Source organism: Scyliorhinus torazame, chromosome 5 (genome assembly GCF_047496885.1).
Source record: "Scyliorhinus torazame isolate Kashiwa2021f chromosome 5, sScyTor2.1, whole genome shotgun sequence".
NCBI classification, from domain to species: Eukaryota; Metazoa; Chordata; class Chondrichthyes; order Carcharhiniformes; family Scyliorhinidae; genus Scyliorhinus; species Scyliorhinus torazame.
This window is the reverse complement of record NC_092711.1, coordinates 202,612,367-202,635,832: the sequence shown is the minus strand read 5'-3', so window position 1 is coordinate 202,635,832 and position 23,466 is coordinate 202,612,367. Positions and strand designations below refer to the sequence as shown.

The 23,466-nt window shown below is 45.6% G+C and overlaps 1 protein-coding gene across 4 annotated transcripts; it reads left to right on the top strand.

The window, feature by feature from the left end:
* Positions 1-357: 357 nt before the first annotated feature.
* Positions 358-22,310, top strand: LOC140420888 (uncharacterized). Of its 4 annotated transcripts, XR_011946633.1 has the most exons (4): positions 387-879; positions 14,230-14,324; positions 15,146-15,240; positions 21,847-22,310. XR_011946633.1 is itself a non-coding variant. In XM_072505005.1 (2 exons), exons 1-2 carry the CDS (start codon positions 810-812, stop codon positions 8,903-8,905), a joined length of 1,002 nt encoding a protein of 333 aa, XP_072361106.1. In that variant the 5' UTR covers positions 358-809; the 3' UTR covers positions 8,906-9,054. The 4 variants fall into 4 exon arrangements, 1 of the variants encoding a protein (XP_072361106.1); XR_011946634.1 differs by lacking the exons at positions 14,230-14,324; positions 15,146-15,240 and having other exon boundaries at positions 358-879; XM_072505005.1 differs by lacking the exons at positions 14,230-14,324; positions 15,146-15,240; positions 21,847-22,310 and adding an exon at positions 7,974-9,054 and having other exon boundaries at positions 358-879.
* The last annotated feature ends 1,156 nt before the right edge of the window (positions 22,311-23,466 follow it).

Genomic DNA, 23,466 nt, shown 5'->3' with positions numbered 1-23,466 from the left:
ACGGTGGCCTAGTAGTTAGCACAGCTGCCTCATGGCGCTGAGGTCCCAGGTCTGATCCCGGCTCTGGGTCACTGTCCGTGTGGAGTTTGCACATTCTCCCCGCGTCCGCGTGGGTTTCGCCCCCACAACCCAATAATGTGCAGAGTAGATGGATTGGCCACGCCGCTAAATTGCCCCTGAATTGGAAAAAATAATTGGGTAATCTAAATTTGAAAAAAAAGTTGGGTGCTCTTTCCAAGGGCCGGTGCAGACTCGATGGGCTGAACGGCCTCCTTCTATGCTGTAAAAAAAATCGTTGAAGTATTTAGAAGTAGTTAAGGTTGGCAGAACGAACAGCTGCATCTGAGTCACCTCAAGGTGTGTTTCTGAGGCTCCATCCGACGATAGGGGGTGGTATTTGCACAGTAATTCAGCATTTAGCTGGGTTTCAGGGATCCATTCCTCGGCCGGCCCTGGAGCAGTTCCAGGTTGAAATGTGCACCGTAGACAGCGAACAAGACAATCGCGATCAGTGGTCAGTAGCGAGCATCTGTGTGTTGACCCGGACTCCAGCCTGTTGCATTGCCCATGAAGAAGTGGAATTCGGATGATTCTGACGTTTGCGGTCATTTTTTTTGGCGCCCTGTTCGATCCACTGAAAAAATACAAAATATAAACAACCATGCAGCAGCTGCACTGATCTGTTCTTTTTCACAAAATCTAATTAATGCAAAGATAGACCAAACCATCTAATTGCCTCCCTTGAGCCTAAGATCAGATATAAAAGTAACAATTATACTCTGTCATTCAGAACGCACTGAAGGGGAGAAATGCATATTTCACCAAAAAGTCTGCTGGTTTCCATTTACTACCCCGTCGTTGCGATCATCGGGATTCCAGGTAAAGTATTGAAGTTAGTTAGCAGCTTTGTGAATCATTTGTCTGCATTTGCTGCCACTGTTCCAGAAGCGTGACTGCAAGATATTATTGTTCTTCTTTCTCAGGTTCAGTTGAATATATTATTCCACTGAGCGGGTATATTTTCTTCACGTAAAGTGACACAGCTTTCCCGATCATTTTATTTTCCTGTCCAGCTGTATTGATTCTCTATTTTAACGGTATAATGTCTTATGTAAGATAGTTGTTCGATGTCACTGGTAACACATCTCTTTGTTAACAGTACCATGTTTTCATTTTTACCAGCAAAGAATTTCATGTTACAATTACTCCCCTTAACCTGTGCGGTGTCTGACTAAGACTGGAACCATTTAATCGGTTTATTATATCGGCATTTAGTACGATCATCTTACGCTGTCAATGTACTTCTGCTTTGTTGCGCAGGGTTTTTTTGCTGCTATCTCAGTGTAAAATTCGTTCTGTGGTGTTGTTGACAACAGAGTTGTGGGTGAATGACCGCAATGTGTAAATGCAGTTCCATTAATTTGGGCCAATGACAATCTGGGGGCATTTACAGGTTGTTAGCTCAGAGTAAGGGCAATACTGGTGCAGTATCCGCATTGTTGCTTTCAGTGAATGATCACACTGTAGCCACGATGTAAATCTATTATATCTAAATCAGAGCGGGACTAACATCTTTGATGGCGGGTTTGCTAGTGCTGTTGGGAACTGTTTAAACTAGCTGGCCGATAGCAGAATAGGGACACAGTATAACATAAAGGTCGAAAGTTTCAAGGGAGTAAGACAAGCTGGATGGCCTCTACCTTAATGGCAAGGAATATTAAAGGTAAAACGGATGAGTTAAGGGCAATGATTGACATGTGGAATTATGATATGATAGCTATCACAGAGACATGGTTGAGTGAGGGGCAGGATTGGCAGCTCAACATCCCGGGATATAGAATCTTCAGGCATGTCAGAGGAGGGGGTAGAAGAGGAGGAGGCATTGCATGACTAGTTAAGGAGGCAGTTACTGAGGTAAGGAGAAATGATATCTAGGAGGGGGCATCAAATGCAGTTTTGTTGGTACAGCTGAGGAGTAAAAAAGAGACAGTTATGTTGCTAGGTGTTTATTATAGACCCCAGATAGTCAGCAAGAAATTGAGGAGCAAATATGTGTGCAATTCATGGAGGGGTGTAAAAATAATAAGAGGGTAATTATACAAGGTTATTTCAACTTTCCTAAAATGAATTGTGATAATTATTTTGTTAAGGGCTTAGATGGAGTAGAGTTCTTAAGATGTATACAGGAGAACTTTTGCCTTGACAAGGTATTTGTCTTCAACGATGACGTGTTGAAGGCTGCGAAGAAGATGTCATTCCGGGGATGTTCTGGACGATGAAGAGTACTCTGTCAGTTGTGCCCTGTTTTTGTCTTCTGAGGAGGTCGGTGCAGATTTTTGCTGTGGCGCGTTGGAACTGTCGATCGATGAGTCATATCCCGTTCTTACGAGGGCATCTTTCAGCGTCTGTAGATGTCTTTATGTTCCTCCTCGTCTGACAGATCCTGTGTATATGGAGGGCTTGTCCATAGGGGATGGCTTCTTTAATGTGTATAGGGTGGAAGCTGGAGCAGTGGAGCATCGTGAGGTTATCCGTGGGCTTGCGGTAAAGCAAAGTGCTGAGGGGACTGTCCTTGTTGGAGATGAGTGTGTCCAAGAAGGCAACCGGTTGTGGAGAGTCGTTCATGGTGAGACTGATGGTGGGGTGGAACTTATTGATGTCATTGTGTAGTCATTTCAATGATTCTTCGTTGTGGGTCCAAAGGAAAACAATGTCATCAATGTATCTGGTGTATAACATTTGTTGAAGGTCCTATGCGGTGAGGAGATCTTGTTCAAACTTGTGCATGAAGATGTTGCCGTATTGAGGTGTGAATTTGTTCCCCATGGCTGTTCTGTGTGTCTGGAAGAAGAACTTGTTGTCGAAGGTGAAGACGTTGTGATCCAGGATGAAGCGGATGAGTTATAGAATATCGTCTGGAGATTGGCAGTTGTCGGTGTTGAGTACTGAGGCAGTTGCAGCAATGCCGTTGTCACGGGGATGCTGGTGTAGTGTGCCGAGACGTCCATTGTGACAAGGAATGTTCCTGGTTCAACTGGTCCACGGGTGCTGAGTTTCTGTAAGAAGTCCGTCGTATCGCGACAGAAGCTGGACGTTCCTTGTACAATGGGTTTCAAGATGCCCTCGACGCAGCCAGAGAGATTCTCACACAGGGTCCCATTGCCTGGTACGATAGGTGTCTTGGCCTTGTGTATTTTTGGGAGGCAGTAGAGATTTCCAACGCGGGGAGTACGTGGGATGAGAGCACGTAGGGTGCTCTGAAGGTCTGGATCCAATGTCTTGATCAGTCTGTTAAGTTGGCAGGTGTGTTTGATTTCTCTGTGATCGTTGCCACTCTTGCTGTGATTGAATTATCACATTGTAAACAACACGGAGCAAGAATGATATTGATCATGACTGGAATGATTGGCAGAAATTATATATGATTGGAAGGGTATAACCATTGAACAATTCGCGCAATTGAACATATTTAATACTTTATTATGCGGCATCAATTTATTGATAAATATATAATCCGTGTAAAAATATGCTTTTGATGAATCATTGAAATGGTCACAATGGCAGAGAACAGTGTATTTAGTTCTGAGTCTCTGACATGCGATGCTCCTGTCCTGTTCCTGCCTTTCTCATTAGCTGTTGCTTCTGGTTGTACATTACCAGCTTCCATCCAGGTTGGCCGAGCACACATAACTGGTGACTTTTATTACACACTCAAGGCACATAAATTTGATTTCATCTCTCCAGCAAAGTGCAAATTTGAACATTTATCCTGAGGTTGCAGCTCAACACAGAGAATAGTCAGATAGTGGGTAGTCAGAAACCTTTTCCCAGGGTGGAAAAGTCAATTACTAGAGGACATAGGTTGAAGGTGGGAGGGGCAAAGTTTAGAGGAGATTGCGAGGGAAGATTTTTCATACAGAGAGTAGTGGGTGCCTGGAACTAGCTGCCGGAGGAGATGGTGGAAGCAGGGACGATAGTGACGTTTAAGGGGCGTCTTGACAAATACATGAATAGAATGGGAATAGAGGGATACGGACCCACCCCGGAAGTGTAGAAGGTTTTAGGCTAGACGTGCAGCATGGTCGGTGCAGGCTTGGAGGGCCGAAGGGCCTGTTCCTGTGCATTTGTTCTTTGCATTACAGGTGTTCCTTTTTATTGTTCATCCTCTGCAATTTTCAGAGTTTCGGATGAACTCCAGAGACTCCGGGTTGGATTCTTCTTTCCTGAGACTAAGTGTTAACGCCGGGGCAGGATTTGTGGACTTGCACAACAGCAAAACTGGTGCTGCACCTGGACCAATTCAGCGATCATTGTGGGGCGAGCACTGGCACCACGTGGAACAAATTCGATTTCAATGAGAAACAATGCCGGAATCGCCGGGTCCGTGATTGACCCTCGGGAGGCTGACAAGTTGCAGCCACAAATACACACACCACTCCCCACACACACCATCGCCGCCAACAAGATGGCAGCAAGACGAGCGGCCCCGAGGTTCACCGGCACGGAGCTGGAGAGCCTGCCAGACGCCGTGGAGGAGAGGCGGGTGATCCTGTACCCCCGGTGGGAAGGAGGCTGCCAGCTGCCGCAACTAGCTGGGCCTGGACACAGCTGGCAGAGGTGGTCAGCGTCGTGGGCAATGCCATCCAGACTGGCCTGTGGTGCCAGAAAAAAACTGCACAACCACCTCAGGGCAGCCAGGGTGAGTAGACAGCACTGTGCCCATCGCACTAGTCCGCATCCCACACACCCGAACCCCACCCCACCCGGAGGGCACCACATGCTGGCAAACATACCGGCTGCAATGGCAGGGCCCTGACCATTGAAGCCACCAGCTGCCCACCCCCTGGACTGCATGCATCGGACTGTATAACACTGGGCACTTTATGTCTCTCCCCTTCCCCTCGTTGGGTAAAGGCCGCTCATATCCGCCGGGAGCGGCAGAAGACTGGAGGGGAACTGCCGGACCTGTGCCCCTCACTGCAGAAGAGCAGAGGGCAATGGACGTGGTTGTCAGGCCCGAAGAAAGTACAGTCGCCGGGGTGGAGATCAGGAATTGAGACACCGCTGAGATGCGGTTCCCCATGGTATGTTTGTCGCCCTTGCATCACCACCCCCAGAGCACCCTCACACCCATTACCACCCCACACACACCCTCCCCCCTCCCCAACACCCCCCTACTCCCCCTCGGTTCGCGATGCAATCATACGTCTTGTTTTGTGTCTTGCAGGAGCTTCTGGTGATGGGGTGGGCCCTCCTGTGCCCCCTGTCCCCAGCCACAGCCAGAACCCCAGGTGCTGAACTGTGACAAGGACGACACCAACACAGACCGGATCCAGCGACCCAAATCCCAGGACACTCCGGAGCACAAGTCCGGGGATGAACTGACTTCCCATCAGAGCTGTCTCCAACACCATCCACCATCCCAGAGGTATTCCCCTCATTTGGGCACTTTAGTGAAGAGGCTCCTGGGACACTATCTGATGCGCCCCACACACATGCTCTGGTACAGCAGATGGAGGTAGGAACTCCCGAGGGAGCGGATGGTTAGAGAGCAGGCCGACCCCAGAGAGTAGCTGCTGTCCTGATGGGTTCCGGGCTACTGGCTTGGACTGTCCCATCGATCATGGAGATGCAATCACAGAGCCAGGGACTGCATGAGGGATTGTCGGCGAGCATCCAGTACCTGCAGGTGCAGTTGGAGGAGTCCAAACGCATTCAGGAGCAGGGAGTGGTGCTGACCATGCATGCAACCCAGGCCAACACTGCACCGGCATCCATGGTGGAGGCCTTATGGGTGCACGTTTAGGCCATGGATCAACATGTCCAAGTCCTGGAGCACACTGTGCAAGCGGTGGCCAAGGCCCAGGATAGGGTTGCCCTCTCACAGGCGACCATGTGCCAGGGTCACCTGGGCATTGCAGCGGCACTCCTGAGCATGGCCCAGTCGAAGCGGACCATGTCTGAGAGCATCAGCAGCATTGGCACAGACCCAGAGGGAGGTAGCCCAGTCCTAGAGGGAGATGGCGCAGTTACTGGCTGATGTGGCACAGACTAACAAGTTGGTGGCACAATCGCAATGTCAGGTGAATCAGTCCCTGATGGACGTGGTCCTCTCCCTGTGCCACATGGCCGCGAGCGTGCTGATCCTGGTCGAGATGGCAGTTGGCCTCCAAGACTGGCACTGCCTCCGGGGTTCGCTCCGTTCGCACCTCCCAAGGGGTAGCGTGACACCTGAACCGCATCTTCAGGATGCCGAAGCATTGCTGGATCATGTCCCTAGTGGTGGCATGGGCATCGTTGTAGTGGGTGCCGCATTGGTCAGTGGCCCCCGCATAGGTGTTACCAGCCACGACTGCGCGGATTACCCGTCACCCGGGAGCCATCCCTCCACCAAAGGCTGGAAGGGTTGAGCGTCTCAATGAGTCTAGGATCTGTCGAGTGTCAGGATGAAGGCATCATGCACACTGCCTGGGTATTGCATGGTGTGCATCTCATGGTCAAACACCAGCTGCATGTTCATTGAGTGGAATCCTTTCGGTTGGTGTAGAGCGGCATGTCATTTGCTGGTGCTCGTAGGGCGACATGCATCCAGTCGATCACCCCTGGACCTGGGGCATCTCAACAATGGCGGCGAACCAGGCATCCTGGTGGGCTCGGTCCACATTGAAATGGATGTATTGAGGCACCTGCTCCACAGCCACTATCCAGCGGCTCCTAATGTGGGTGTTGCCCTGGGGCGGGCTGCGTGATGCTGCGCCGGTGGGTGGCGGCTGGTTGGGGGGCTGGTATAGTGGAGGGTGGAGTGCAGAGTTGGGTGCGGGGGGTGGAGGGTGGGGGCTGTTGTATGGATGGTTGGGTGGAGCACCTATACAGCCGGTGGCACACTGCAGAACCAGGGGCCAAAGTAGGTCATCAGTGTGGTGTGCAGCAAGATGGCTGCCTTGCTGACTGCATGCCAGGACACTGCCCCAATCCCATGGGGTGTCACCCCGGCCCCAAGGCCTGTTCCCCCCCCCCCTCCCCTGGCTCTGGCAGGGCCCCCCCCACCCCACCTAGCCAGGTCAGTGTCAGGATTTGCAGCAATGGTCGTGCCTCTGCATGTCCTACCTTCGCTCTCTCCCTCATCAACCATGGTATTTGTTTCCTAACTTTTAAAAGCACAAGTGAACCTCACCGCCGGGAATTCCCCCTAGTGGAGGTGGAGAATCGTGGAGGCCCTGGAGAATACTGGGTCAGGCCCACTAATGATATGCAAACGGTGTTTACTGTACGTACAGAGTGGAAGGCATTGATGCCGCTGGTGAGGCACCGGAGAATTACGATTTGGCCTGAACACGTTGCCGGCCACGATTCTGGCGGCAAAACCGATTCTCCGCTCAATTGCCTTTCCAGACGTCGACTGATGGGAAATCCCGCCCAGTATTGAGCTCTGTGACCCACCCATCATTTCTGATGCAAAGTCAGAGAAATGCTAACTTTTTGTTCCCTGTGCTTGGTTTTAATTTTCATTAAGTTGACTGCCTCTTTTTTCACAGTGAATAATTTTAATATAATTTCTTGAATGGCGCAGCTGCTGAGCCTCATTAAGATATGATCCGAATTCTTATTGATTTCCACAATTGTTCTTAGTTGTTCTGTTAATTTCACATATCATGTTGTCTATGATTCTTATTTTCTGTGGCATTCAATGCTCTTTTGCTGGCGTCAATGTGTTCCGAAAGCTCCATTTTTCTCCCATTGCTTTTCATCATATTATCTTACATTCCGATCTTTTTGTTTAAATTGTAATGATTATTTTAATCACACAGTCATTGTTTCTACTGCAAGACGTACTTTCGGACGTATGAATTTCATGAGAATCCTGTAACATGAACACTTTTGTGGGGCGTCTAACCAGTAAATTTCCAGTTCTTGCATTCTCTCAGGCACCTTTTCAGTCAATTTATTTCCCTGGTTCTCCCTCTGTATTTCAGCTAACTTGGCAGTGATTCTAATTTTGTCTCGGAGAAGATGCGGCCTCTCGAAATATATGATCTGCTACCTTGTGTCCATGGCGGTGACGGATCTCATGGTCATGGTCATAGCTGTGGGAATAAACCGGATTACAGTTGTCTATTTCCCATCGAGTTTGCTATTCATTACACCAATGTGCAGTCTCCGTATTGTCCTAATTTATGTCGCAGTAGACAGCTCTGTCTGGATAACAGTCGCTTTTACCTTTGATCGATTCATGGCTATTTGCTGCCAGAAGCTAAAGATAAAATATTGCACAGAGAAGATGGCGGTACGAGTGATAGGAATTGTGTGCATACTGACCTGTATAAAAAACACCTTCTTGTATTTTGTATATGAACCTCTTTACATACTTAACAATGTACCCTGGTTTTGTGTCCTAAAATTAATGTTTTATTCGTCACCCGCCTGGGTTGCATATGATTTAATTCGTTCTATTTTAATGCCCTGTCTCCCATTCCTTCTAATCTTACTGCTGAACGCTCTGACCATCAGACACATCATCACAGCCAATAGAGCCCGCAGGAGACTCCAGGCTAATAGCACTGGAGAGAATAAGAGTGACCCAGAGATGAAGAAGCGGAAAAGATCCATGGTTTTGCTCTTTGCCATCTCGGGCAGTTTCATCCTTTCATATTTGTTATTTTTTGTTATGATCCTCTATATCCGAATTGCAAAAGTCAATTATTTCTCAGGTTCTGGTTCTAGTGGATCAACATTTAACCTGGAAGAAGGAGCGTACATGCTTCAGTATTTGTGTTCCTGTGTCAACCCTTTCATTTATGCTGGGACCATGAGCAAATTCAGAGCTGAGTTGAAGAATGGGCTGAAATTACCAGTGAAACTTATTGTCAAAATAGTTAACTTTCGAAAAGTAATAAATCCAACATGAATTCAGCATCAACATCCTATGTTCATGACGCACATGGAGTCCCTTCCAATTTGCAGCCATTTATGGGCCCTGACCAGTTGGGTTAAAATGTGGTAGCACAGTGGTTAGTACTGTTGCTTCACAGCGGCAGGGGCCCAGGTTCTATTCCAGGTTTGGATCACTGTCTTTGCGGAGTCTGCACGTTCTCTCCGTGTCTGCATGGATTTCCTCCGAGCACTCCGGTTTCCTCCGACAAGTCCCAAAAGACTTCACCTGATGAAGGGGCAGCGATCCGAAAGTTTGTGATTTCAAATAAACCTGTTGGACTTTAACCTGGTGTTATGAGACTTCTTACTGAATAACAGAGTAGATTTTGACTCAGACCAGATGAGTCACGTAGGTACGAACTTTGTATTATGCTTCCATAGGATGCGACCCTCTCTCAAAGCGATAGCACTCGTATCACATTTTATTTGTCCCTTTGTAGCCAGGGTTCTGCCTTCACAAATGCCTTCACTAATGCCTTGGCATTCCTGCATTGTTTACACATTAGAATTCATAGCGGCTTGCATCCGTGTAATGTTCGCGACCTTTGGCTGCTTCTCCAGAAGTTGCTGTCTTGATACTGACTCCAGAAGTTTGTCAGTGCACTGAATCAAAGCATCGCCTCGGCCATATCATAGTCTTCTGGTTACGATTGGCCTCACCAGTCACTACCCCATTCACCTAATCCACATTATCTTTGATGTGCTTTCCAAACTGTGACACCCTGACTATAACTATGTGGCCATCCACCAATGTAGCTTTACTGCTGAAGGAACAGGGTGACATGCATCCTGCAAAAACGCTTTTTCATTTTAGATATATGTATCTCCTGCACATACATACATCTCTCTCTGCTGCTGTTCATAATCTGCTAAAGAGATAAAACCAATGAGAGGGTGACAAGTCTTTCTCAGTACAAACTACCTGGAACTCTTTCTGACCAGAATTAGGCCAGTTGGCCCTTCGAGTCTGCTCCTCTATTCGATCACAGCTGATATATTCCACATCCCCATTCTCCTACCTTCTCCCCATAACCCCTGACTCCCTTATTCATCAAGCAGTCCCCTTATTCAGCAAGAACACCAGATTTATGCTTGAGGTGTTCCCTACAGGACTACAGACCAAGAGCTGGAAGGTGGAATTAGACAGAATAGTACCTTCTTAGATCATAAGAACTAGGAGCAGGAGTAGGCAATTTAGCCTCTCGAGCCTGCTCCACCGTTCAATGCGATCATGGCTGATCTCATCATGGCCTCAACTCCACTGTCCTGCCCGTTCTCCGGAACCCTTCAACCCAGTGCTATTTAGAAACCTGCTAACTCCTTCCTTAAATTTACTCACTGTCCCAGAACCCACCGCATTCTAGGGTACCGAATTCCACTTTGTGTGAAATAGTTTCCCCTCATCTGTTTTCAATTTGCTCCCTCTTATTTTGAGAATATGACTTCTCGCTCGACTATGCCCCACAATAGGAAGCATCCGCTCCACATCTACTTTATCCATAACTTTTATCGTCTTATATATCTCAATTTTATCTCCCCTAATTCTTCTAAATTCTAGAGAATAGAGCGACAGTAGCAACAACTATCAGAAATTGGCTGAGTGACAGGAAACAAAGAGCAGTAGCGAATAGTTATTTATAGGACTGGAGGAAGATTTAGAATTGATTTCACTGCGGATAGTCACTTATGTGGTGATATGCCTATGAATAGTATTGTACATATTTAGTGATTCGTATTGTGGCATAGTTAGCAATGCGACCTACAACCAGCTGGTAGTGTCAGACCTTGGCCACATGACATGGGACACTTGCCAGTTGATAGTAGGACGTACAACAGGACAGTCACAAATAGAGTAGCTCCCAAGGAACACAAGTAACTTTGACTGTACATATATCTGTTAATTATCTTTCCATGTGTTTGACAATAACTCATTGTTTCAGCTCAAACCATATAGTTTCTGTGTGTATCCTTATTAATGGTGGCACCACAGAACACAACATGGTACCAGGAGTGCATAACATTTAAAGGTACCAAGAGAAGAGGCAAGGTGGAGTGGGCCGAACAAGAAAGAAACAAAAAGAATAAGTTTCTCCGCCTACGTGGTGAACTATGGCTATTTGCAACTCCACTCAACAAACAATGGCGAAGTTCGAGATGGAAGGTTTAAACGCACCCCACCAGCTTCAAACCTCGGGTAGTGTAGATGAAAATTGCCGCATTTTCAGACAACAGTTTGGACTCTATGTTTTAGCCCTTGCCCTCTAGGCATAGCCTGATGAGAGGCACATTGCATTGCTGCTCACAGTGGCGGTCCTCGAGCAATCGAGATCTACAATACCTTCACTTTGGTAGCGAAGAGGAAAGCAGGAGCTACGATGAGGTGATCTGTCAGAAGGATCTGAGGGATACACTGAGCTGGGCTGGCTGAAGAGGGGTGCTGAAGGGCAGGGGGAGATAGGCAGTTGTTGGGGGTGGGTTTGGGCCAGGGAACCAAGTTCAGCCAGTGCTCACTGCCCTAGTGCCCCACCCCCATCCCCCTCTATCCCATACCGCCTCACCTCTCCCCACCATCCCCGCCTCTGCCACTCCAGGGGTTTGATGGGACCGTGTGATGGAATGGCCAGCTCGCATGCAGTGATCATCCATGTGGTTGGTGGAAAATGCGACCATCAGCAGGAGTCAGACGTTGTCAAACAATGCAGAGCACCAGAGCTCATCGCAGAGCGGGTTGTCAGCATCCTCCATCCTCCATTCCGTAGATCTGACCTGCTGTTACTGCCAACCCAGGGCCTGTACCCCAGAGTGAGGCAGGCAGGAATCACGGAGAGGGTTCAAAGGGGGGAGGTGGAACAGGGAGTAAGGAGGATGCTCGTGGGAGTAGGTGGTCGGCCAGGAGGGTGTGACGGGATGTCTGTTCTGCTGGTCGGGCTGCTGGGCAGGCCCCCTAACCGGAAGCATAGTACAAAGCTCGCACCTACATCAGTCATCTGGTGCTGTGTCAAAATCTACTCTGTCATTCAGTGAGAAGTCTCACAACACCAGGTTAAAGTCCAACAGGTTTGTTTGAAATCACAAGCTTTCGGAGCAGTGCCCCTTCTTCGAGAATTCTGTTGGGCATCCGGTGCCGGTCATGATTTTCTCCTCACGTGCGACTCTCCACCCAATCACTTTTCCCGACTCCGGCATCGGCTGATGAAGAATTCCACCTTGTGTCTCAGCTCTTCCTCGGCTAATCCCTGCCATGTTTATATTGAAATAAAGGATTTCTCAGCTAATGCTGCACCAGTCCATGTATCTACTTATATGACATGATCCCCTGTTTCTGTTGTTATTGTTGATAGAGTAGACAATGAAACACCTGGAATGTGAAGCTCTTTCTACATGGAATAGTGTCCAAGAGCAAAGAGATTTGTAAAAATTTGGTTCTGTCTCAATTTGAGTGTTTACGTCCATGCTTTGGGTTCTGCACTTTGGAAAGGTGTGAAGATTTTAGCCAGTCTGCAGAACAGACTCGCAGACATAATTCCATGGATAAGGGGATTCATGTGACATGTGATAATAATAAATCAAATCAAATCAGTTCGTTAGTTGGAGAAATCAGGACTGTTTTCTCCAGAAAGTAGGTTGAGAGAAGATGGGATAGAGTTATTCAAAATGAAAGCACTTTGGACAGAGTGGAGAGGGAGAAAGTGTACTATTGGCGGAAGGATCAAGAAGCTAAGGACACAGGTTAAAGGTAACTGTGGGGAAATGAGCAATAGCTACATGTGAAAGCTACCTTTTAATGCAGCGAGTGTTAAGGATATGGAATTGACTATGTGATAGAAATAGTGATGGAGGCCGGGACAATCGAGACATTCAAAATTAAATTGGATCATTTTCAGAAAATTAAGGGAAAAAAATCTGGAGTACGGGAATAAAGAGTGGCCCAAGCTGAAGCGCTCCTTCAGAACAATGGGTGGCATGGTAGCACAGTGGTTAGCACTATAGCTTCACAGCACCAGGCTCCCAAGTTTGTTTCTCGGCTTGGGTCACTGTCTGTGTGCGGAGTCTGCACGTTCTCCCTGTGTCTGCGTGGGTTTCCTCCGGGTGCTCCGGTTTCCTCCCACAAGTTCCAAAAAGACATGCTGTTAGGTAATTTGGACATTCTGAATTCTCTCTGTGTACACGAACAGGCGCCGGAATGTGCCGACTAGGGGCTTTTCACAGTAACTTCATTGCAGTGTTAATGTAAACATACTGGTGACAATAAAGATTATTATGATTGTAACAATTGCAGTCAGAAGGGGCTGAGTGGCCTGTAAGATACTGACAATACTAATCTTTTAGGTTTTAACATTAGCATTAAGCTATACTTATGGATTTCATCCTGTTCACGTTTTGAACAGCTCTGATTAAGTTTCTGCAAGTGATATAGTTTACAGTTAAGGCTGGGAACAGGGTGGCTAATATTTTCGAGGAACAGGTGTTAAGGAATTAATTATTTGAAAGATACAAAAAAGTTTGGGTTTAAGGAATTGTATTCTTTTAAAATTGCACCATACATTTGATCTCTTCTATGTGACTTTTAACATAATAAATAAAAGTGTGAATTCATCATTTTATATCTGGGATGAAAACTTTTTTGCAAACAAAACAATGTATTAATGGGTACATTTGATTAAATGTATCTGTATGGTGAGACATCTCTATTAGAGGAAAACATTCCTATCTGACATTGAAAGAAACTTTATTTACATTTAATACGATAAGAAATAGGAACTGGAACAAGAACTGGAATAGGCCTTTCAGCTGCTCGAGCAATTTTGCCATTAAGTACAATCATGGCTGATTCGACATTCGTCACACAAACTTTCCTGCCCTTTCCCCATAACTCTTGATTCCCTTACTGATCAAGAGTATATCTATTCAACCTTAAATATCACGTGGAATATTTCCCCTATCCCCAAATCCCTCTGTGACAAGGAGTTGCAAAACATCACAACCCTCTCAGAGAAGAAATTCTTCCTCATCTCAGTCTTAAATCGGCACCCCTATATTCTGAGATTATGCCGATTAAGAGTCGAGAGATTATCGACTCTCCCATGAGACGAAATATCCTTTCACCGTTTACCCTGTCAAACCCCTTAAAAATGTTATATGTTCCAATGAGTTCAGCTCTCATTCTTCAAAATTGCAATGAATAGAGTTCCAACATGTTAACTTTTGCTCATAAGACTATCCATGCCGGGATCATCCCAGTGAACCTTCTCTGAACTGCTGCCAATTAAATAATATATATTTTTTCTTAAATAATAGGACCAAAAATGCACACAGTGTTCCTGACGTGGTCTCACAGTACCTTATACAGTTGCAGCAAGACTTCCCATTTCTTATACTCCAACTCCCTTGAGGTAAGGGTCAACATTCCATTAACATTGCTGATTGTCTGCTGCACCTGCTCCTGCTAGCTTTCTCTATTTCATGCACAGGTTCCCCGAGTCCGTTTGTGTTGAAGCTTTCTGCAGTTTGAACAACTTCACATTTTCCCACTTTATACTTCATTTGCAAATTTATCTCCACTTACTTAATCTATCAATTTGTATCCCTCGCGCAACGTGTCTTTCCATCTATTTTTGTGTTGTTTACAAATATGGCTGCAGTACATCTATTAAACCTTAAATATCACGAGGAATATTCCCCCATCCCCAAATCCCTCTGTGACAAGGAGTTGCAAAACATCACAGTTTTGCCATTCAGTACAATCATGGCTGATTCGTCACACAAACTTTCCTGCCCTTTCCCCATTACTCTTGATTCCCTTACTGATCAAGAGTATATCTATTCAACCTTAAATATCACGTGGAATATTTCCCCTATCCCCAAATCCCTCTGTGACAAGGAGTTGCAAAACATCACAACCCTCTCAGAGAAGAAATTCTTCCTCATCTCAGTCTTAAATCGGCACCCCTATATTCTGAGATTATGCCGATTAAGAGTCGAGAGATTATCGACTCTCCCATGAGACGAAATATCCTTTCACCGTTTACCCTGTCAAACCCCTTAAAAATGTTATATGTTCCAATGAGTTCAGCTCTCATTCTTCAAAATTGCAATGAATAGAGTTCCAACCTGTTAACTTTTGCTCATAAGACTATCCATGCCGGGATCATCCCAGTGAACCTTCTCTGAACTGCTGCCAATTAAATAATATATATTTTTTCTTAAATAATAGGACCAAAAATGCACACAGTGTTCCTGACGTGGTCTCACAGTACCTTGTACAGTTGCAGCAAGACTTCCCATTTCTTATACTCCAACTCCCTTGAGGTAAGGGTCAACATTCCATTAACATTGCTGATTGTCTGCTGCACCTGCTCCTGCTAGCTTTCTCTATTTCATGCACAGGTTCCCCAAGTCCGTTTGTGTTGAAGCTTTCTGCAGTTTGAACAACTTCACATTTTCCCACTTTATACTTCATTTGCAAATTTATCTCCACTTACTTAATCTATCAATTTGTATCCCTCGCGCAACGTGTCTTTCCATCTATTTTTGTGTTGTTTGCAAATATGGCTGCAGTACATTCACTTCCTCCAAGTCATTAATATACATTGTGACTCCTGGAAAATTTGAAGAATTTTGTATTCCCAAGTATAAGGCAAGTTAAGGGTTAAAATTTGGGATTAGAGTGTGTTTGACTGCAACAGTCATGTTTGAAAAAAGAATAATTCTGTTTTGCAGGGCCTAGGTGTTTTAGCATCTAGAAGGCACAATTGACAAAGGGATGTGTTTAGCAGTCTAAGCTAATGGACTGTGGATTGACGAGGAAAATCCTTGGTGGGTTCATCTGCTTTTCAACCTCCAGAGATAATTTGTTGTTTAACTTGATGAGATGAGGCTCTGTCCCAAATTTTTAATCCTCTCTGGCCTTGGGGGAGGTACCAGAAGACTGGAGAAGAGCTAATGTGGTCCCACTATTAAGAAAGGTTGGAGAGATAAACCAGGGAACTACAGACCAGTGAGTTTCATGTCAGTAATAAGAAAACTTGGGGAAAATTCTGAAAGAGTGAATGTATCTCCACTTGGAGAGACAAGGTTTGATTAGGATTGGTCAGCATGACTTTCTCGAAGGGATGAATTTTTTGAGCAATTGGCCATGTGTGTAGATGAGGGTAGTGCAGTTGATGTAGTTTACATGGATTTCAGCAAAACTTTTGACAACGTCCCACATGGGAGACTTATAAAGAAGGCAAATGCACATGGGATACAGGGTAGCTTGATAAAGTGGATTCAAAACTGGCTTAGCTGTAGGAGACAGAGGGTGATGATCGATAGCTACTTTAGTGACTGGAAGCCAGTGTCCAATGGCGTACCACAGGGATCTGTGCTGAATCCCCTATTATTTGTCATTTATATAAATGGCATAAATGCCTATGGGATCAGTACATTTGTGGGTGACACAAAAATTGGCTGGGTGGTTAACTGTGAGGTTGTCCATAGATCTCTGAAGTCAGAAGAGCATGTTGATAGGGAGACGAAAAAGGCATCTGGGACACTTCCCTTTATCATTCGAGTAATAGATTACAAAAGCGGGGAGGTCATGTTGGAGCTGTATGGAAGTTTGATTCCCGTACCAGCCTTCCAGAACAGGCGCCGGAATGTGGCGACTAGGGACTTTTCACAGCAACTTCATTTGAAGCCTACTTGTGACAATAAGCGATTTTCATTTCATTTTCCTAAGGCCATAGCTGGAGTACTGCGTGCAATTCTGGGCACCACATTATAGGAAGGATGTGATTGCACTGGAGGGGTTGCAGCGGCAATTCACCAGGATGTTGCCTGGGATGGAACATTTAAGTTATGAAGAGAAGTTGGTTAGGCTTGAGTTGTTTTCGCTGGAGCACAGGAAGACTGAGGGGTGACCTGATCAAGGTGTACAATATTATGAGTTGCACGAACAGTGTGGATAGGAAGCAACTGTTCCCTTAGTTTAAGGGTCAGTTATGAGGGGTCACAAGTTCAGGTGAGGGGCAGGAGGTTTATGGGGGATTTGAGGAAAAGCATTTTTACCCAGAGGGTAGTGGGGGTCTGGAATGCACTGCCCGGGAGGGTGGTAGAGGTTGCCTCATATGCTTTAAAAAGTACCTGGATGAGCACTTGGCAAGTTATAGCATTCTAGGCTATGGGCCAAGTGCTGGCAAATGGGATTATGTAGGCAGGTCAGGTGTTTTTCATGTGTCGGTGCTAACTCAGTGGGCTGAAGGGCCTCTTCTGTGCGGTATTCTGTGATTCTAAGGTCATCTCTGGTGGTGCCAAGGAAGGCAGAGAACTATTTTGAAAGCATTAGAGAGGGAGCTTTTGGACAAATCTTTGGAGAAAGGAGGTGAATTCTGATCTGCCTGATGTTGAGTCCATAATTCCCCCATAATAAGATAAATTGAGAGTAGTTTATTTTCTTGGTGTTTGACGGGAAATTGAGCAGTCGTGTTTAGGTGTAAATTTCAAGTTGTTCTTTTCATGTGTGAAGTTTAAAAATATAATGCTGTAGTCATAATAAAGTTTTGTTTTAAAACTAACCAAGACCTATTTCATCATTCAATCACTCCTGGAGCGAATCATTCTTTCCAGACAGTCCTACAAATATAATAAAATATTGGCGTTTCGATCCACTATCTTAGCCACGGTTGACGCCTGGTCTGGGATTATAATAAAATTTGTAAATATATGCGGTCCCAGCAATGATTCCTGTGGAACCATAGAGGTCACAGGTCACCAACATGATAAAAAAGATTATCCCCACCCGTGGTTCCTGCATATTAACCAATTCTCTCTCCATGCCAATATACGACGTCCAACACCATGGATTCAAGCAGGAGAGTGACGTCGGTGATTCTGAGACGAATGTCCCCAAACGAAATAAAGGACTGAACAATGATATGAGGCATGGGTTTCTTCTGATAGATTGGGAACGCTATTTAAAGGGATGACAGTGGATGATCAATGGCAAACATTCAAGGAGTGCATGGGTGAAATGCACTAATTGTTTATTTTGGACGACAAAGTAGCACAGTGGTTACCACGGTTGCTTCACAGCGGCAGGGACCTGGGTTCAATTTTCGGTTGGGTCCCTGTGCAGAGTGTGCACGTTCTCCCCGTGTCAGTGTGGGTTTCCTCCAGGTGACCCGGTTTCCTCCCACATGTCCCGAAAGATGTACTTGTTAGGTGAATTGGGCATTCTGAATTCTCCCCCTGTGTACCCGAACAGGTGCCAGAATATGGCAACTAGGGGATTTTCACAGTAAATTCATTGCAGTGTTATGTAAGCCTACTTAAGACACTAATAAAGATTATTATTATTATTCCTGTCTGGTGCAAATATTAAATGGGAAAGCTGGCTAAACCGTGGCTTACAAGGGAATTTAGAGATAGTATTAGATCAAAGGACGGCCTGGTGTGTTGGCCTTGTGTATTTTCAGGAGGCAGGAGAGATCTCCAATGTGGAGAGTACATGGGATGGGAGCACATAGGGAGCTCTGAAGGTCTGGATTCAAGGTCTTGATCAGTCTGTTGAAATGTCTGTAGTGTTCCTGGTTGTTGAATTATCGGTACACTTCTTTGCAGTAGTCCGTTCCGTTCAGTATGACGGTGACCCCTCCTTTGTCTGCTGGTTTGATGACGATGTTGCGGTTGGTCTTCAGAGCGCGGATGCCATTGCGTTGTGCTTGGGTGACGTTCGGGGCTGTCGTGTGAATGCAACTGATAAATCTGGCATTGACGCGACTCCTGATGGCTTGATCATGCATGTCGAGTCTAGGGCAGCGACCTTCCGGAGGGGTCCAATTTGACACTTTCCTCTTCGGTTGCCGCACCACAGATCTCGACTGCCTTCCGAAAATACACAAGGGCAACACACCAGGCCGTCCTATCGCATCAGACAATGGGACCCTGTGTGAGAACCTCTCTGGCTACATTAAGGGCATCTTGAAACTCATCGTAAAAAGGAACACCCAGCTTCTGTCGCGATACGACGGACTTCTTACAGAAACTCAGCACTCATGGACCAGTTGAACCAGGAACATTTTTCGTCCCAATGGACATCTCGGCACTCTGCAACAGCATCCCCCATGACAACGGCATTGCTGCAACAGCCTCAGTACTCAACACCGACAACTACCAACCTCCATATGCAATTTCGCAACTCATCCGCTTCAGCCTGGATCACAACGTCTTCACCTTCGACAACAAGTTCTTCATCCAGACGCACGGAACAGCCATGGGGACCCAATTTGCACCTCAATCTGCCAACATCTTCATGCACAAGTTTGAACAAGACCTCCTCACCGCACAGGACCTTCAACCGACGTTATACACCAGATACATCAATGACATTTTTTTCCTTTGGACCCACGGCGAAGAATCACTGAAACGACTACACGATGACATCAAGAAGTTCCATCCCACCATCAGACTCACCATGGACTACTCTTCAGAATCAGTTGCATTCTTGGACACACTCATGTCCATCAAGGACTGTCACTTCAGCACTTTGCTTTATCGCAAGCCCACATAACCTCACGATGCTCCACTTCTCCAGTTTCCACCTTAAACACGTTAAACAAGCCATCCCCTATGGACAAGCCCTCCATATACACAGGATCTGCTCAGACAGGAGGGGCGTAACAGACATCTACAGATGCTGAAAAATGCCCTCGTACGAATGCGATATGGCGTTCGACTCATCGATCGACAGTTCCAACGCGCCACAGCAAAACAACTGCGTCGACCTCCTCAGAAGACAGACATGGAACACAACCGACAGAGTACCCTTTGTCGTCCAGGACTTCCCCGGAGCGGACAACCTACGACATCTTCTTCGCAGCCTTCAACACATCATCGATGAAGATGAACATCTTGCCAAGGTCATGCCCACATCCCCACTACTTGCCTTCAAACAACGGCAAAACATCTCTGCAAGACGTGCCAGAACATCGACATGGATACCACCATTACACGTGAGATCACCACCCACCAGGTATTTGGTACATACTCGTGTGACTCGGGCAACGTTGTCTACCTCATATGCTGCAGGAAAGGATGTCCTGAAGCATGGAACATTGGCGAGACCATGCAAATGCTGCGACAACGGAAGAACGGACATCGCGCGATTATCGGCAGGCAGGAATGTTCCCTTCCAGTCGGGGAACACTTCACCAGTCAAGGGCATTCAGCCTCTGATCTTCAGGTAGGCGTTCTCCAAGGCAGCCTTCAGGACGTGTGACAATGCAGAATTGCCGAGCAGAAAGCGGATAATATCACATTTTTTTCAAATTATACTGCATCTGTCATTCATTTGCCCACTCACTCAACATGTCCAAATCACACTGAAGGATCTCTGCATTCTACTCACAGCTGATCCTCCCACCCAGCTTTGTGACATCTGCAAATTTGGAGATATTACATTTCATTACCTCATCTAACTCATTAATACATATTGTAAATTGCTGGGGTACCATCACCGATCCCTGCAGTACTCACTGGTCACTGGCTGCCATTTGAAAAAAGACTCATTAATTCCTGTGCTTTGTTTCCTGTCTGTCAACAAGTGCCCTACCCATCTCAATACACTGCCCCTAAACACATGTGCTTTATTTGTACACGCTAATCCCTTTGTGGAACTTTGTCGAAAACCTTTTGAAAGTCCAAATAAACCACATCCACTGGTTCCCCTTCATCAACTCTACCAGGGACATCCTGGAAAAATTACAGTAGATTTCTCAAGTATGATATCCCTTTCATAAATCCATGCTGACTCTTTCCAATTCTGCCACTGTTTCCGAGTACTCTGTTATACAATTTTTGACAATGGATTCTGGAACTTTTTTCATGACCGACGTCAGGCTTACTTGTCTATAAGTCCCTGTTTTGTATATGCCTTCATTTTTAAATAGTGGGGGATACATTAGCTACCCTCCAATCTGTAGAAATTGTTCCATAGTCAATAGAATCTTGATATGGAGATGCCGGCGTTGGACTGGGGTGAGCACAGTAATAAGTCTTACAACACCAGGTTAAAGTCCAACAGGTTTGTTTCGAATCACAAGCTTACGGAACACAGCTCCTTCCTCAGGTGAATGTAGAGGTGGGTTCAAGAAACATATAAAGAGACAAAAAGCAGAAACTTATAGCCATGTTCCGCACACATGACTACGGCCTGAACTGGGACCTTGGATTCATGTCGTATTACATTCACCCCCCACCATCTGGCCTGGGCTTGCGAAATCCACCCCCCACCAACTGTCCTGGCTTGAGATAATTCACACCTCTTTAACCTGTGATTATCCATCTCTCCAGTTCCTCTGTCTGACCCTGAAAAGACTTAATTACCTGCAAAGACTCGCATTCAAAGTATCGTCTTGCATCTTTGATTTAGAGAAACCTGTAAAATTCTATCAGTGCTAGACAGGGTAAATGCAAGATGTTCCCAATGGTGGGGTGTCCAGAACCAGGGGTCCCAAACCAAGGATAAGGGGTAGACCATTTAGCACTGGGATCAGAAGAGATTGTTTTCAGCCAGTATGTGGTTGGCCTGTGGAATTCATTACCACAGAAAGCAGTTGAGGCCAAACATTATTCGCCATCAAGAAGCAGTTAGAAAAAGCACTTGAGGCGAAGGAGATCAAAGGACAAGGAGGAAGGGGAGAGCGGGCTATTGGGTTTGATGATCAGCTATGATCATAATGATTGATGGTGCAGACTCGAAGGTCCAAATAGCCTCCTCCTGCTCCTATTTTTGACTTTTCTGTGATTTTTTATTCATTTTGCAGGCTGTGGATGGTAAAATGATTAGCTAACACTAACGTCCCATACCATGTTGCCAGAGAGATATGCTGTGCGGCTCCTTTGCTAACTTATCTGCATATGTTTGTTGCTTTCCAGCTCAGAAATGGAAAAGAAAATACAAAATCAAGCAGCAGTGTTACAGCAATGTGACCAGAAGCAATGCCGAAGTGGTGAGAGATTATGGCATCATTGGTACGAGGAGGTGTATCTGATGTTTAAATACCTCAGCAAGAATGCAGTGAAGAAGGAGCTGGGAAAGCAGAGTGAGGTCTTTAAAGGAAATTGAAGGGTCCCTTAGCAAATCTGCTGGAAGGTTCCCTAAGTAATTACTTATCTCAGAGAACAGCGGGAAATCTGAAGTGATTTAAAATAAATTACAAAGGGCTGTGGCATACCTTGGATTCAACCTGAAATAAGCCAATGGACTTTTTTAAAGATATGACAAACATTGGGAATTAACAATTAAAGCTGAATTTAAACATAATTCTTCACATAGTATTAATTTGGTTTTGTATAATTTGTCTTCTTTTGTATACAATAAAAAAATGTTTGTTTTTCAATGTGTAATTTAGTGACACAGTTCTTTACATCCATCTCTGGGTGTTTGAATTCCTCCTTAATCTATAATTGCTTCAACCATGACCCCCAAGTAACCTATCAACTGAGTGTTTAAAATCACGATGCAGCTGTTCTATCACTCACAATCAGAATATATAGCATTTTAAAACTGACTGAGGAAAATAGGAACACAGGAGGAGGAGTAGAACATTCAGTCCTTCGAACTTGCTATGCCATTACACTAGATTTTGGCTGGTCCATTACCACAGTGCTCGTTGTCACAGCTATCTCCATTATCGCTTGATGACATTAGCATTCAACAATCTATCATATTCTGCCTTCAATATGACTCAATGACTCGACTACCGTAGACCTATTGGGAAAAACATTCCAAAGATTTACCACAAACTAAGTGAAAAATTGTCTCATAGCTATGCTAAAATTGCTCGTCCCTCATTCTCAGACTAAGGGGCAGCACGGTAGCATTGTGGATAGCACAATTGCTTCACAGCTCCAGGGTCCCTGGTTCGATTCCAGCTTGGGTCACTGTCTGTGCGGAGTCTGCACATCCTCCCCGTGTGTGCGTGGGTTTCCTCCGGGTGCTCCGGTTTCCTCCCACAGTCCAAAGATGTGCAGGTTAGGTGGATTGGCCATGATAAATTGCCCTTAGTGTCCAAAAAATTGCCCTTAGTGTTGGGTGGGGTTACTGGATTATGGGGATAGGGTGGAGGTGACCTTGGGCAGGGTGCTCTTTCCAAGAGCCGGTGCAGACTCGATGGGCCGAATGGCCTCCTTCTGCACTGTAAATTCTATGATATTGTTATGGGACAGGGTTTAGAAAACTTCAAAGTTTATCATGGAGTTCACCTGACTCACAACTGTTTATAGATTTTGGTTACGAGGAGCACAAGGGCCTACCTTTCAGGTGTGATTTAACAGAGGCCTTCAGCACTTTTAATCAAAAACAAAGTTTATTCTACAAATTTAGTGAACATTTTTATAAACTCACACAGTAAGCATTTGTATCAACTACAAATACAAATACCCCACACAGCTACAGTACTCTATATATAACCCTGAATAAATTTCTCCCTTAAGTTGTTCCAATTTAGTAACAAGATATTATAAACCAGAAAACCGGTGCAGACTCGATGGGCC

Bases quoted from the DNA above. Each gene is read 5' to 3' on its own strand.
- LOC140420888 (XM_072505005.1), top strand. From the start codon at position 810: ATGCATATTTCACCAAAAAGTCTGCTGGTTTCCATTTACTACCCCGTC. The intron at 880-7,973 runs GTAAAGTATTGA...TCTGTATTTCAG, and splicing joins TGCGATCATCGGGATTCCAG to CTAACTTGGCAGTGATTCTA.